Source organism: Ipomoea nil, unplaced genomic scaffold (assembly GCF_001879475.1).
Source record: "Ipomoea nil cultivar Tokyo-kokei standard unplaced genomic scaffold, Asagao_1.1 scaffold1932, whole genome shotgun sequence".
Lineage (NCBI taxonomy): Eukaryota > Viridiplantae > Streptophyta > Magnoliopsida > Solanales > Convolvulaceae > Ipomoea > Ipomoea nil.
In genome coordinates, this window is record NW_017618360.1 from 2,429,817 (window position 1) to 2,447,318 (window position 17,502).

General features: G+C 35.2%; 1 protein-coding gene across 1 annotated transcript; it reads left to right on the forward strand.

Annotated features, from left to right (window-relative positions):
* Positions 1–14,986: 14,986 nt before the first annotated feature.
* LOC109193893 lies at positions 14,987–15,568 on the forward strand. Its single transcript, XM_019344719.1, has one exon. It carries the CDS (start codon positions 14,987–14,989, stop codon positions 15,566–15,568), a length of 582 nt encoding a protein of 193 aa, XP_019200264.1.
* Positions 15,569–17,502: the final 1,934 nt, after the last annotated feature.

Below are 17,502 nucleotides of genomic sequence, written 5' to 3' on the forward strand. Positions count from 1 at the left end.
TGACAATTTGAGTACGTGACTTTCAAAACTCCCAATTTAAACCTTTAACTATGCAATTATTGGCAGATTTGGTCCTCCGGCCAAATTGCCGGCTAATTTTGGCCGGAAAAACATAAATTGGTTCAAATTGTTTTTTAACGAGGGTAAAATTGTCATTTCACTCCTTTCTTCTTCATTCTCCCTTTCTTCTTCATTCTCCCTCTAGTTTATTCTTACTCTCCTTCTCAACCATTTTAACTGCTTTTGAATCTTGAATTGTATCACCAGATCTATTGGCATCATCCACATAGTGTATAACCATATTTTCATAAACTTCAGGGGGTTCAGGGCCCGTGTTCGGATCACTTACTAAAGTACGGGAGTTTGTAGGAGATGTGGCTTTATCTGTTTCTTTCCCTTTCAATATTCTGCCACCATTCTTCTCTTGTGATTTCTGACCTTTTTTATCAGGCTTTGAAGCACGCTTTATTTGATTAGTCTTTTGAACTTGCTTCCGTTCAGTTTCCCTCATGCTGAAAATATTTCACCTTATAAACTGAACCAAATAAGGAAGCCATAATTAGCAAGAATCACTCAAAGAATAAATGCACGCTTGAACCAACTTAATGTTGAGATGATAACTATATCAAACGTGAAATGGTATGCTGCCAGTAGCCTTAAGAAGAAGAACGAAGAAGAAAGGGGGAATGAAGAAGAAGGGAGTGAAATGACAATTTTACCCTCGTCAAAAAAACAATTTGAATCAATTTATGTTTTTCCGGTCAAAATTGGCCGGCAATTTGGCCCGGAGGACCAAATCTGCCAATAATTGCATAGTTAAATGTTTAAATTGAGAGTTTTGAAAATCACGTACTCAAATTGTCAATACCCTAATACTCACAGGACCAAAAGTGCAATTTGTTCCTGTTCATAATTTCGTAACTATACATTCATAATTTCATAACTGAACATTAATAATTCCATAACTGTACATTCATACTGCTACAAATGAATAACGCCGTTAACAGCGAGACAAAGTCCACAGCACAATTTGCGCTCTGCCCCTCACTAGGCTAGGCGTGCTTTGTTGCGGGTCGTTGATCAAAGAATATTCTTCCCATAGCCCTGCAGTGACTCAAATGTTGGAATTCTTAGCGTAAAATAGTATTTTAATGGTATAAATATGTGTGGAGTTCACTCTTAATTTAATTTGAATTGGATTAATGTGAATTCAGATTCTTTTTAGTGAGACGAAAAAATCGATATATTTCATACTCACAATGGATCACAATGGATAATGTGTAAATGAAAAATTAATTCTCTAATAGACTCATTTGTGTTAAAAAATAAAGGTAGAAATGCTTGTAACATGCTTGTCTCATATTCGTTTGAGGAGTGAATTTGCATCATTATATATATATAAGAAGCTTTTAGAAGGAGCTTGAATTTTATAAATAGATTATGACGGCCATGTGTTACAAATTGGTTTTTATACCATTGTTAATGGTTTTGAAGATGTGAGATGTTGCTACTTTCGTAAAAGAACAAATTGCTCAACTATTGTCCGTTTTATTTATATTCTAATTTATAAAATTCTTTTTTTTTTATTTATTTTATATAAATAAATTCAAACAAGCTAATTTCGTACTAGTTTGCGATTGGATTTTTTTTCTTAAAATTATAAATCTCTATTTTCGTTATATATATATATATATATATATATATATATATATATATGAAAGGGTTCAGGTGTGGAGATGGCTTCCCGTGTGGTTGTGCGGTCGGATGCACTAACGCACCTTAATCATTTACATGGCGAATCTTAAATACACAAATCACCACGCACCTTAAGTCCACAAACAAATCACCTTAAAGAATACAAATCAGACACCTTAAGTACAAAACACAAGCACATTAAGTACAGAACAAAGTACTTTGAGCACAAAACTCACACACTTAATATTTTAAAATGTCTCACATTAAGCATAAACTCACGCACATTAAGTACAAAATCCACGCACATTAAGCACAAAACCCACGCACTTTAAGTATTAACTCACAGACCTTAAGTTTCAACAACTACTGACATTAATCACTAACCTCACACACATTAAGCACAAACCCTATGCACATTAAGCACAAACTACACTCACATTAAGAACAAATCTCACGCACATTAAGCACAAAAGTCCACACTTTAAGTTTTAACAACTACTCACATTAAGCACAACCACACGCACATTAAGCACATAACTCACGCACCTTACGCACAAGACTCGCGCATCTTATATTCAAAACTAACGAACATTAATCACAGCACCGCTCACCTTAATTTTGACCTAGATGCAAAAATTACAAAATTGCCACCGCGTTATTTTTTTTAAAAGAAAAATTGATAATCCTGAACGTTGATTTAAGCGAGATGAATGACCCAACACATTAAGCACAAACCTCACACATTTTTAGCACAAGACACACACATAAAGTACAAAACTCACGCACATTAATCAACCGCATGGGAAGCATTCACCCGCACTGGAACTTAAACCTATATAATTATCAAATTATTCAACCCTATATCAAATTGGGTTGAGAGATCGTATAGTCATCCTTTTTTGGCTGCCAAGACATTGCAGGGACACCCTTAACATCATCAAAACACACACACACACACACACACACACACACACACACACACACACACATATATATATATATATATATATATATATATATATATATATATATATATATATATATATATATCAAAAAAAAACATTATAAGTGTGAATAATTGTTATACCTTTCATTTATGTGCGTTCTTCTTTTACGTTTTTTTATACATTATGTTATAAAAGTTATACTATACAATATTTTGGACAAACATACTCTCGCAGTTATAACTTCCATTATCTTTTCAACTATTGTTACCATGCACATGCATCCATCATATATCTTCTCAATAATAATAATAATAATAATAATAATAATAATAATAATAATAATAATAATAATAATAATAATAATAATAATAATAATAATAATAATAATAATAATAATAATAATAATAATAATAATAATAATAATAATAATAATAATAATAATAATAATAACAATAATAACAATAATAACAATAATAACAACAATAACAACAATAACAACAATAACAACAATAACAACAATAACAACAATAACAACAATAACAACAATAACAACAATAACAACAATAACAACAATAACAACAATAACAACAATAACAACAATAACAACAATAACAACAATAACAACAATAACAACAATAACAACAATAACAACAATAACAACAATAACAACAATAACAACAATAACAACAATAACAACAATAACAACAATAACAACAATAACAACAATAATAATAATAATAATAATAATAATAATAATAATAATAATAATAATAATAATAATAATAATAATAATAATAATAATAATAATAATAATAATAATAATAATAATAATAATAATAATAATAATAATAATAATAATAATAATAATAATAATAATAATAATAATAATAATAATAATAATAATAATAATAATAATAATAATAATAATAATAATAATAATAATAAATAATAATAATAATAATAATAATAATAATAATAATAATAATAATAATAATAATAATAATAATAATAATAATAATAATAATAATTAATAATAATAATAATAATAATAATAATAATAATAATAATAATAATAATAATAATAAATAATAATAATAATAATAATAATAATAATAATAATAATAATAATAATAATAATAATAATAATAATAATAATAATAATAAGGGAAAATCGCACATTTGGTCCCTCAATTGTTTCCCGATCTGCAATGTGGTCCCTCAATGTCAATTTCAGTCAATTGGGTCCTCCAGTTCTTTAAATCGTTGTCAATTTGCCCCTCCGGTCAAATTTCACATGGACCATGGTTAAAAGCGTGGATAGAATGGTAATTTCCAATACCCTTTAACCCCTTTCCTTATTTCTACCTTTAACCCCTAAATTGTCACACCAGTGAGACGGCGGCAACGGAGGTTGGCCCTCGGCAACATTTACCGTCACCAACTCGTAGGTTGTCCAGACCAGAATACGAGGCAGCGGAGGACGTCAAGGATGGGTTCGGAGTGGCGTGATTGGACGCACCAAGGCCAGGGAACCACTGTTGAGAACCAATAGAAGCCGCATCATCCACCGAATAGGCGACGTTGGCCCTCGGCCCGGGAGCACCATCATAGCGCCGAAAGCAGGTGGCGGCAGAGTGACCAACAACACCGCAGATTTGACAGCTGACGGCACCACCTCGACCACGGCTGCGACCCCGTCCACGACGACTGCAGTTATTACGACCGCGCTGCCCACCAGAGCAACCGCCTCACTAAACCGCCATAGCCACCGGAGCAGCAGCAACCCCACCGCCATCGTCGTCTGCACAGATGAACGCCTGAGAGACCAGGAAATCCGACAGCTCGCTCAATGACACCAGAGCCCCTCTCGTCAGTGACGCCACCAGGGGCCAGTACTCTGATCGGATGTCGTGGAAGATATACATGTTTTGGTCTTTAAGGGTCACCGGACGACCGGAAAATGCCAAGTCTTCGATGAGAACTTGGGCACGATCGAGGTAATTGGGAATGGAAGCGTCACCCTGTCGCAACGCCTGCAGCTCACCAACCAACCGGAGAGCACGGGCCCGAGTCGTCGACCGTAGGGTTTGCTCGGTCGACAACTAAAGCTGCCGAGAAGACGTCCGCCCTACCACTATGTGAATCATCTCCTCGGAAAGAGAGGAAATAAGCAGAGAAAACACGGCCTTATTCTGATGAAACCATGCGACACAAGCGGCGGACGAGGGAGCGGGAACCGTGGTGACCGCCCCATCAGCCGACGCAGCAACCGGCGACACCTCCGGTGGACATGGAGTATTGCCGTCGACGATCCCCAACAATCCTTGACCATCAAGAAAGCGCAGAAGTTGAGTCCGCCAAAAAAGATAATTCCGGGATGAAAGCTTGATGGAAACAAAATGATGCGCGGAAGAAAACGAGACACTCGAATGCAACGGAGCCGCAAGAGGAGCCTCGGAAACAGTCCGTTCGGACGAATTACTGACAGAGCCATCATCATCACCGAGAGTTGCCATGAGAGAGTGAAACGTAAAACCTGCTGATACTAGATGAGGATTGTGTTGTCTGTATTATTCACAATACCAAATTGTACAAGAGTCTATGAATACAATAATATGAGTCCTACTATATCACAACTACTAACAGTAATAGACTCCTAACAATACTAATGTAACTGTTAAATTAATTGGTCTGGCAGCACTAACATATCTAGGTCGCATGTGTAAGAAGTTACCTACATCTAGAAATTTAATAAGAGCCAATAATGTTAGGCCCTGAATGTGAACAAAAAAATGTTGGTGTAATTTTTTTTGGTAGAGAAAATGTTGGTGTAATTATTTGTTGAAATGAATGGTTTATATTATTTTGATTTTAGTATTTTTTTAATTGATTTTCCTTATATACCTTCTATTATATTATTTTCTTCCCTTAAATAACCTGGCATTCTTTTTTTTTTTTTTTTTTGAATAAAACCTGGCATTCCATTAGTATAAACTTTAGTAACGTTATATTCCGTTAATTATTAATTATCTTAATTTACTCATTAATTTCTAAAAGTAAGGGCTAAGGTTCGAACCACATCTCAATCAGAGTTGGCATAATTCTTAAACATATACTATTGATATGTTAAAATGTATTAAAAAATACAATATAAAATTTAACATCAATGTTGGTCAAATAATTAGCCCGACTAAATACATAGCATTCAAAGTTGAGCATCAAAGATTATAAATCAGGAACCTTGAAAATCATTTTCTTGCATTTAAAAAAAAATTAGTTTAAGTTTTTTTTTTTTTCGTTTAATTAATCTTTTTTTGATTATTTAGAACAAGATTCAATATTTCAAGTACTAAAGATGAAGACAATGATAATAAACCCAAAACAGAATTAAGAAGACTTAGAAAAATTTAAACCAAAAGTAGTATTTATTTAGACTAGCGTTATTATAAAGTTGTAAACATTTATTTTAGTGACAATTATAATCAATCTCTCATATATTATCTTGCATTTATATATACTTTGAATTACTTATTTAAATAAATAAATTCAGCATTCAATTACCTATGCATGAACATCTCCTTTATAATCTTGCATTGATATACTTTGAAGTACTTATTTAAAAATAATCATTGGGCATTATTCGATTTGCGCAATGTGCATGAAAAACTAGTTATAATATAAATAAGAAAATAAATTTCACTTTTGGTCTCCTGATTATTATACATGAATCACATTTGATCCTTGACTATATATTAAAATTTTCTATTTAGGTGCATGACTATGTAATTTATATCACATTTGATCCTGCTATCCAATTCCCCGGTCAACTATTCCCGGAATGTATCTCCAGAAAAGAGCACTTTCTGAAGGAGCACTGCATTTACTTCTTCCAGAAGGAGCACTGTATTTCTGGAAGGAGTATTGTATTTGCTTCTTCCAAAAGGAGTAATTTCGTCAATAATTGTATAGGAAATTGAATAATAAGATCAAATATGATATAAATTACATAGTTATACACTTAATTAGAAAATTTTAATGGTCAATGATGAAATATAATTTATGTATAATAGTTTGGGATCGACTAAAAGTGAAATTTATTTCAAATAAGATAAATAATTCATCCTTTCCTACAAATTGCTTTTTGGTGCTTTGGTTATTTGGAGTGCTAAATTTTTGCTTTTCACCAAAATGATTAGGTATTAATTCATCTACTGTTAATCAAAACCCAACAGGGTAGTTCAAGTGGCAAATGAGTTCTTTTTGTGGAAAAATTTTTTGGAATAACTCGGATTCAACTTTCACAAGTGACGATTCCCTTTGGGACAGTTTTTGTGCCTCTTAAAATGAACTAAGCAGACCTAAATCGTTAAACGGACCGAGAAAGTCTCGGATCACCATGTGTGTGATTGACACCAAAAAATCTACTGTCAACCAAACTTAGCTTTTCCATTTGATCATTTCAACGAGCCACCGCACCTGCAGCGTTGAAATTGGAGAATCGTGGTAAATAATAATATTACATTGGGATAAAATTACCCCTCTTATTTTTAACTAAAAATTGATGTTTGATTATTCCCTTTCTCGATCATAGAGTGATGAACCTTTGCTATGATGTTTTTTTTTTTATGTAAGCTTTTTAAAAATTTAATACGGAGTATTTTATTATGTTTAATTAGGTTGTAAAATTTAACATTTGACGGAGTATTTCATGAAAATTAAATACAGTCTATCTAATTAATTAGATGAGTGGTATTTGAATATGTTTTTTTTTTTTTTTTTTTTTTTTGTGTTTGAATATGTAGATGGATCCAAGGGATACTTGTCATTTAATAATAATAATAATAATAATAATAATAATAATAATAATAATAATAACAATAACAATAACAATAACAATAACAATAACAATAACAATCATAATATTAATCTACATCTACATCTACATCTACATACAATATAAGGCTCTGTTTGGCAAACCTAGCTGAAAAGCTATAAGCTAGGAGCTGAAAGCTGAAAAGGAGCTGAAAACTGAAAAGCTATAAGCTCGGAGCTGAAAACTGAAGAGCTGTTAAGCTAGCTGTTATGATTGAAAGTGTTTGGTAAACTTCGTTTTTTGACAAGCTGATAAATGTAAAAAGACTAAAAATGACATATTCATAAAATTTAAATTAATTTGTTTACATATTAAAATTTAACATTTTGTCTTTAAAAAAAATTAACATTTTGAAATAAAACTATTAGCATAATCATGATCTAGTATCTCATAATGAAGTAGCAACATTGTTGCAAATATAATAATAATAATAATAATAATAATAATAATAATAATAATAATAATAATAATAATAATAATAATAATAATAATAATAATAATAATAACAACAATAATAACAATAATAACAATAATAACAATAATAACAATAATAACAATAATAACAATAATAACAATAATAACAACAATAACAACAATAACAACAATAATAACAATAATAACAATAATAATAATAACAATAATAATAATAATAATAATAATAATAATAATATTATTATTATTATTATTATTATTATTATTTACGGTGAAAGTTGCGGATAAATTAAAGGAGATGAGAAAAAAAGTTTTAATTGAGAAGGGTAATTATGTCATTTTTTTAAAATAATAAGGATAAAGATGAAAAAAAAAGTTAGGAAGCTATGAGCTTATTTTGAAACGCTACCTAAAGTAGCATTTCAAAATAAGCTCTTATTTTAAGCTTGGAGCTTATTTTAGGAACATTACCAAACAGAACTTATAGCTTATTAGTAGCTTAAAATAAGCTATAAGCTCCTAAATAAGTTCTGCCAAACAGAGCCGAAATCTAATAAGAGCCAATAAATTTAGGCCCTAATGGGAATTAAAAAATATTGATGTAATTGTTTGTTATAATGAATGATTCATATTATTTTGATTTTAGTATTTTTTTTATACTTTCTATTTTACCCCCTATTATATTATTTACTTTTCCTAAATACCATTGCATTCCATTATGTAAACTTTAGTAACAGATCAGAATATTCCGTTAACTATTTATTATTATTATTATTATTATTATTATTATTATTATTATTATTATTATTATTATTATTATTATTATTATTAACTTACTCATTGATTTTTATAAGGAAAGTTTTAGGTTCGAACTTCATCCCAATCAAAATTGATATAATTGTTAAACACATAGTATGAATATGTTAGAGTGTATTAGAAAATAAAAAATAAAATTTAACATGAACTTTGGTAATTAATTAGAATTACGCATTCAGCATTGATGAAACGACACACCTTATTTACAATATTATTCAACATAGATGATAAATTATGCCTATTATCATTGTCTTATTGGGGAAAGATGATTTGGTTCTATTTTTGAAGGTGCACTGTCCAAGGGACTAAAATTGTTGTGACGCATGCTAGGAGACTAGATCAAATCAAGAATTCATTTTTGGAAGAAATGGCAACAAGAAGAAGCATGGATCATGCCAATTAATAGGGTTTTGTGTTACAAAAACTATGTTTGGGTACTATCCAGTGAGGGTGCTTCCCTGTAAAACTGCTATTGCACCAGTTAATCCAACATTTTTGCCACAGATCATAGTTATACATCTTGAAATATTCTTTTATGAAAAATTTGATAATGTTGCATTGATATATGTCATGATACCGAATGATACTTTGATGAATTCTAAAATGCTAATTTAAAAGTACACAGTGGGCATTGGAGTATTCGTGCAATGTGCGTGTTGTATCTAGTAATAAGAGTGAATTCCATTTTTGGTCCTACTGTTATAGGGGCGTTTTCAATTTCAGTCCACTTTATTTTTTTTTTGCCACTTTACAATCACTGTTATTGAATGTGTTCCAATTTTAGTCCACCGTTAATATTTCCGTCAAGAGGCCGTATAATCAAAGGGTATTTTGGTCTTTTTATGTTTGTCTCTTCTCTTTTAATCCAAGCGCTTCGTCCTCCTCCTCCGATATTCGAAGATGGCTCTTCGAACAATGAGAATGGGAAGCCAAAGCTACATCGTTTCGTTCGTTTCGACATGGGCCGACGAGGTTTCTTAGGTTTTAGGTTTAATGTTCTCATTTCTTTTGTCAAACATAGTCTTGGATGAGAAGAAAGGTCAAAATACCCCTAGATTACACGGCCTCTTGATGGAAATACTAACGGTGGGACTAAAAGTGGAACACATTCAATAATAGTGGTTATAAAGTGACAAAAAAAATTAAGGTGGACTAAAATTGGAAACGCCCCTATAACAATAGGACCAAAAATGGAATTCACTCTTTTTTATTGTAATATATAAAATATGATTTTTATTGTAATAATCTTCCGGTGAGCTGCTTCCTTAACGCAAATTCTGGAATTTGCCGAGGAGACTGAGGCAACGTGCGCGAGTGGTCGACGCCAGTGCTGTGGTGACGGAATCCCAGACTTCCTTGGCGGTGTGCCTGCCGAGAGCGTGGTGCATAACCTCATCCGAGAAGGACGAGATTAGTAAGGACAAAATAGATTGGTCCTGCTGGACCCAGGCGGTGTGCCCGGGATTAGGCGTCGTTGTGGAGATTGTTGTCGCAGCACCATCGGAAGCTAACGCGACGGAGATGGTCTCCGGAGGGCACGGGAGACTGCCATCAATAAAACCCAGTAGGCCTTGGCCACGGAGAAAGGGAAGGAGCTGTGTCCTCCAGAATAGGTAATTGCGCGTGGTAAGCTTCATGGATACGAAGTGATGCGTGGCTGAGAGAGGATTTGGCGTCGCCGGCACAGTGGGTGCGGCGGGGATGATGGTAGTGTTAGTGTTTGAATTCGAAGCCATCGTAAAAGAGAGAGAGAAAGCGAAAGCGGAAATTAGATCGGAAAGAGGATCGCAATCCTATCGCAACTGATACCAGATGAGACGATGTTCTGTTCAAATTCAAAATAATTGATCAGATTGTTGAACAGACAATGCAGAGAGTCCTATAGGAGAGTTAACACAATACTCTCCTGTTATTCAGGATAGAATAATTGACTAGTCTACATCTAATAATAATAACAATAAATCATACAATATAAATGTAAACATAAATATTACTAACAGATTGTAATACATATATCAATTTTAGTCCTTGACTATTAAAAATTTCAAATTAGGTGCATGACTATTCAATTTGTATCACATTTGGTCCTTGACTATTAACATTTTCAAATTAGGTGCATGACTATTCAATCGGTATCATATTTAGTCCTACCGTTAAATTTTCCGGTCAAATATCTGGCCAAGTCGCCGGAACATTTATTTAATTTTATTTTTAAAAATAATTTAATAATTTTTATAAAAAAAACGACGGCCACCGCCCACCCTCCTCCTTCGTCTCTGGTGGAGACGAAGGAGTAGGGGGGTGGCTGGCGTTCCCCCCCCCCCCCCCCCTCCCTTCCTACTTCGTCTCCAGCTCGGCAGAGACGAAGGAGGAAGGGGGAGAAAGAGAGCGCCTGCCACTCCACCCTCCTCCTCCACCCCCCTCTTCCTTCGTCGAGGAGGGAGTGGGGTGGCTGTCGTTTTAAAAAAAAAAAATAAGGTTTTTAATTTAAAAATTATTAAAATAAATTTTAAAATAAAAATTAAATAAATTAGCCGATCACCAGTGATTTGGCTGAAAAATTTAACAGCAAGACCAAATGTGATACAAATTGAATAGTCATGCACTTAATTTGAAAATGTTAATAGTCAAGGACCAAATGTGATACAAATTGAATAGTCATGCATCTAATTTGAAACTTTTAACAGTCAATGACTAATATTGATACATGTATTGTAGTCGAGGTACTAAAAATGATATTTTCTCCGAATAAGGTTCAAATTGGCCACTGAACGTAACCTGAAAATGCAATTAGGCCACTGAACGGAAAAAAGATGCAATTAGACCACTGAACACCCAAAAACGTGCAATTAGGCCACTAAACACTCCAAATGTATGCAATTTCACCGGATAGCAGGTTACTATCAATTTTAGCAGATTACCTGCTTACGTGGCAGCTGAGTTGGCATTTTTAATAATTTTTAAATAATTTTTAATAACCTTTAATAATAATTTTAAAAAAATTGAAAAAAAAAATTAAATTTGTTTTAAATAATTTTTTTAAAAAAACTTTATTATTAAACTTTATTAAAAATTATTAAAAATGCCAACTCAGCTGCTACGTAAGCAGGTAACCTGCTATCAGGTGAAATTGCATACATTTGGAGTGTTCAGTGGCCTAATTGCACTTTTTTTCGTCCAGTGGCCTAATTGCATTTTCAGGTTACGTTCAGTGGCCAATTTGAACCTTATTCCTATTTTCTCTAATAAGTATGAACATTTTGGACTTCATACTACTTTTTTCCTTTCAATTCCCATGTATAACAAATATTATAATTGAAATTCCCAGTAATTCTATTCTTACAAATCAAATACTGAAATTTAAATTTTTACATTATTCCTATGTCATTCCTCTCCCATAAAATTACAATTTCTTTCCTCACAATTCCTTCCTTCCTTCCAACCAAATGCCCCGTATCAAATAAAAAAAAAAAAGAAATTAAAACAAAAGAACACTGTAATCATCTATAGCAGTTTCATTAATTTTTTTATATTTTGGTAATTTAGTATTAAACAATAATTTTTTGTAACAATTATATTTAATTTTTAAAGTAAAAAAAAAAAAAATCGACTTTGATTGACACAAAAATTATTTAAAAAATTAAATTATAAAATTTATAGAGGTATTAAACTCGAGGACCAAATCGTGTAGTAAAGTTGTTAGATAACCTTGTATATACATATAGGTCATCCACAATTCCACATATTGGTCATCCAGATCTATACGCAACTCTTTCAAGTTGTGTACAACCACTATAAAGAATATGAAATTATGACTGAGGTTATAGTCACTCATCTCCTTGACTCTAGTTAGCTAAAGATTATACCGACTGAAATTACTTGGCCTATACGAGTGCACTTTAAACAAAATTCATATTCACTATAATTGGCTAAAGATCGATAAACTAAGCTAATTCATTACTACAGAAATCACTTACAAAGTCGGGGATATAACGACAGTTAAATGAAAAATCGACGCTAAATATTTTTTTAAATTTACAATTTTTTTTTTATACTCAAATCAAACAGGAGTAGGTCAAACATGAAATCTATATTTCATATGGACATTCACCAATATAATTACCATTTCAAGATCCTGCTTGAAATGGTGATTATATTGTTGAATGTCCATGTGAAATATAGATTTCATGTATATATATAATCTATATTTCACATGGACATTCACCAATATAATTAACATTTCAAGCTCCCTCATGCATGAGGGTTTGATGCAACCGTCGAATAATCGACAAAGTTATTATAATGAATTGAATTGAAGCAGGTGCAATGTGGACGTAATCCACAAAGTTATTATTATGAATCGAATTGATGAAGCAGGTGCATTGTGGAAGTAATAGACGTAGAAATTAAATATTCCACATTGGATGGGCATTCGCCAATCACCATTCTCAGCTCCGGAGCTCCGTGAGTGAGCTGAGTTTAATTCAAACACAGAATCCAACGTAACTACTTGTCGTCTAGCTTGTTTTCCCTCTGCGCTCCAGGATCGGATTGGGGAGGGGGGATGAGGGCATGCAGTTGCCCCCCTCTCTCACCCCACCACATTATTATGTATATGTGTGTATAAATATAGCAGAAAAGAATATACTATTATACTACAGAAGAAGTAATAGAGACATATTAACCACACGGATTCAACACACCAGACAGATCTTAGACAATAGATAAGGCCGGTTTCTATATGATATACTTTCACCAACATCCTAAAATATTATATTCAACAATGCTAGCTGCTTTTGGTAATAGTTATGCCATGGACCGGGTCTACCTTGCAAGGTGGACTCAAGTCCAAAACGACGCAATTTGCGTGTACGTGTGAAAATAATAGTGTTCGTCAATGACACCGTTTTCGCAGCAAATGATATTTTTTGGAAAAAAAAATATATATATTAAAAACAACTCAATGAGTGAATATTCAGTTCTGTAATTGTGAATATAGAATTCTTTAATTGTGAATATAAAGTTCTGTAATTATGAATATGAGTTCTGTAATTGTGAATATAGAATTCTGCAATTGTGAATAATGAGTTGTGCAATTGTGTATATTGAGATCTAAAATTGTGAATATTCAGTTCTAAAATTGTGAATATAGAGTTCAAAATTTGTGAACATAGAGTTCTGCAATTGTGAATATTGTGTTCTGTAATTTTGTATATTGAGATTTAAAATTGTGAATATTCAGTTCTAAATTTGTGAATATAGAGTTAAAAAATTGTGAATATAACCCGGGTCCACAATATAATTTGCTTGCTTTTGCGGAACGTTATGTTGTGCAACCATGTGTACCATGCAAGGTGCACACAGTTCCAAATTCATAATTTCTATACTGTAGATTTATAATTTCTAAACCGTTGATTCATAATTTAAATACAGTAGATTCATAATTTCTATACTGCAAATTCATAATTTTTGTACTATAGATTCATAATTTCTAAACTGTATAGTTATCAAATTATGAACATATAGTTCTATAATTTGTGAATACAGAGTTCAACAATTGGGAATATAAACATAGAGTTCTATAATTGTGAATATAGAGTTCAATAATTATTGATATGAAGTTAAAAAATTATGAATATATAGCTTTATAATTATGAACATATAGTTCAGTAATTATGAACATAGAACAGTGTGCACCATGCATGGTGCACAACATAATTTGCCCTGCTTTTGGAGGTCATGCCATCACTCTCCAGACAGGGCCAGTTTTTAGATGTTTGTAGTCTTGTTCTTATAAATAAATGAGACCCTATCAAAAGTATAAACGCAATATTTAAAACCAATACCGTAAACTATATGATTTTTATTTCAAATATGTATGAAATGCGTACCCTTCAAAAAAAACGTATGAAGTGTTAGTAATGTTATATTTCACATTTATTCATTATGTAACATTAGAGTTGAATTAGTCCTATAACTAATAGCTATTGACTAGGTGTAGTTAGATAGGACTCTTATCTCTGTTATTATCTTTGTAACTTCCTAGAGTTTGAATCTACGTTAATCTGTTTTCACTCATCTGGTATCAGCAAGCTAGGTGAACCTTTGTTTTCTCTCTCCCAAAATTATATCGACAAACTCGAGTGAGCGAACGGTGACCGCCGGCACTCCGCCTTCTTCCACCACCCCAAACACCCTCAATTCGGCTCACCACTTCATCTCAATGAAATTAACCACGAAAAACTTTCTCTTCTGGCGTACCCAACTTGTACCATTCCTCCGTGGACAAGGTCTCCTGGGGTATGTCACCGGCGATACACCTTGTCCACCTACCACGCTTGAGTCTCCAGCGTCCGGTGAAGCTGCCTCCGGCGCCACAACAACCACCACCACCTCGAACCCGGCTCACGGCCTATGGATACAGCAGGACCAGAGCATACTGTCTCTGCTTGTGTCATCAATGGCGGACGAGGTACTCTACCTCGTCGTCGGCCGTACAACGTCGCATGAGGTGTGGTCTTCGATCACGGCGGCACTGGGTTCCTCGACCAGGGCGAGATGCCTCAATTTGTTGGCTCAATTCCAATCACTCAGGCAAGGTGACAGCACTCCCGCCGAGTATCTCGGCCGTGCGCAGCTGTTAGTGGAGGATCTAGCGTTGGCCGGCCGTCCGGTCTCGCTTGACGAGCAGAACCTCTGGGTTTTCCGAGGTCTCCGGCCAGAATTCCGGTCGATGGCTTCATCCCTCGCGGCATCCGGCACACCGGTGTCGATTCCCCAGCTCTCGGACTATCTCCAAGCCTAAGAGTTCATTTGGGCGGATGAGTTCTCCACTGCCGGCAATTCATCCGGCCACACGGCCTTGGTGGCTGGACGTGGTTACGCGCAGAACCAGACCGCAGGTGGCGGTTCTAGGCATGCTGGCTCCGGGCAGCAATGGCGAGGACGGGGCAGAGGCCGTGGCGGACAGGGCAGAGGCCGAGGCGGTGGTGGTCCGAGATGCCAAATCTGCCGCTCACATGGCCACACCGCGCTTCACTGCTATAAACGGGACTCCGGCGCTCCGCAACCGCAGGCCCATGCGGCAGTTCCCGGTGATGAGACGGCGGTCGTGGCGGACGCGTGGTACCCGGACACCGGGGCGTCGTCACATGCTACGCCCGATCCAACGATGATGGCGCAAGCAGATCCTTATTCCGGCGGTGACGTGTTCCGCGTGGGCAACGGATCAGGTTTGGGTATAACCAGTGTTGGCCATGCATCATTAAACTCTGTGTCTAGAACTCTGAAATTAAATAATATTTTGCATGTCCCCCGTCTTTCCTTACCATTATTATCAGTTAATCGCATCACACTTGATAATTCTGTTTATTTTGAATTTCACCATGATCATTTCGTTGTGAAGGACTGTCACACCAAGGCGGTGCTCCTTAGGGGTCCAACCACAGGGGGTTTGTACAAGTTACCCATGTCTCGGTCACATGTTGCGTTAATAACCGCTCGTGCGCCACCTGACGTTTGGCATCGCAGGCTTGGACATCCGCATGAACGTGCCCAGAATCGTGTCTTACAAAACTGCCCGGTCACTCAACCCAAGTCAAGTATACCGCGTTTGTGTTCGTCGTGTCAACTCGGGAAATCGTCTCGATTCCCGCAAGATAGAGTTTTTTCTAGTAGCAATAATGTACTCGACTTACTGTATACTGATATTTGGGGGCCGGCACCCGTTGTTTCTGCCGGGGGTTTTAGATACTTTGTTCTATTTGTAGATGACCACACCCGTTTTTGCTGGTTTTACCCTTTGCGGTTAAAATCAGACATTTATAAAATATTTGAGTCTTTCCGTGTCATGGTAGAACGCCAATTCTCGCGTTCTATCAAGTCGATACAGTCTGATCTCGGCGGTGAGTATCGTCGTCTACACACAATCTTTGAGTCTCTTGGCATTGTGCATAGGCAGTCTTGTGCCAATACACATGAGCAAAATGGCCGAGTAGAGCGCCGGAATAGACACATTGTCGAAACCGGGTTAGCTCTACTCGCGCACAGCTTAGTCCCTATCAGACACTGGGATGCCGCGTTTGAAACAGCTTCCTATCTCATAAATTGCTTACCGTCGTCTGCACTCAAAAATTATGTCAGTCCCTACGAGTCTGTTTACAACAAAACTCCACCATACACTTTTCTGCGAGTGTTTGGGTGCAGATGTTACCCCTATCTGCGGCCCTACAATCGCCATAAGATAGAGTATCGATCTGCCCCTTGTGTCTTTCTAGGGTATCCTACGTCCTATAGGGGGTACCGATGCATGGACCCAGTAACTGGAAAGACCTTTATCTGTCGTCACGTCAGGTTTGACGAGAGTGTGTTTCCTTATGCTACAGGTTCTCGCGAGCACAGTGGGGACTCAAGCACTCAGAATGACGTGCCTTGGGCATCCAGTCCCATAATCACACAATCACAAGTTGAACCGATTAATGAGCTACCGCTGACAACCCAAGTGCCACCGCTAGCAATACAACATGAGCTAGAGAACAGAGTGGCACCACGCCGCGAAACCAAAAGCCGGGCTCGGGCTACGCCACAACCCCTTGTGATGCGACTCCGGCACATGACACGAGGCACAAATGAGCCCTTTCACGCTCTAACTGCCTCTACTGATCCAACTTGTTATACTCAAGCCGTGGCACACCCGCAGTGGAGGGATGCTATGGATCAGGAATTTAATGCGCTTCTGCA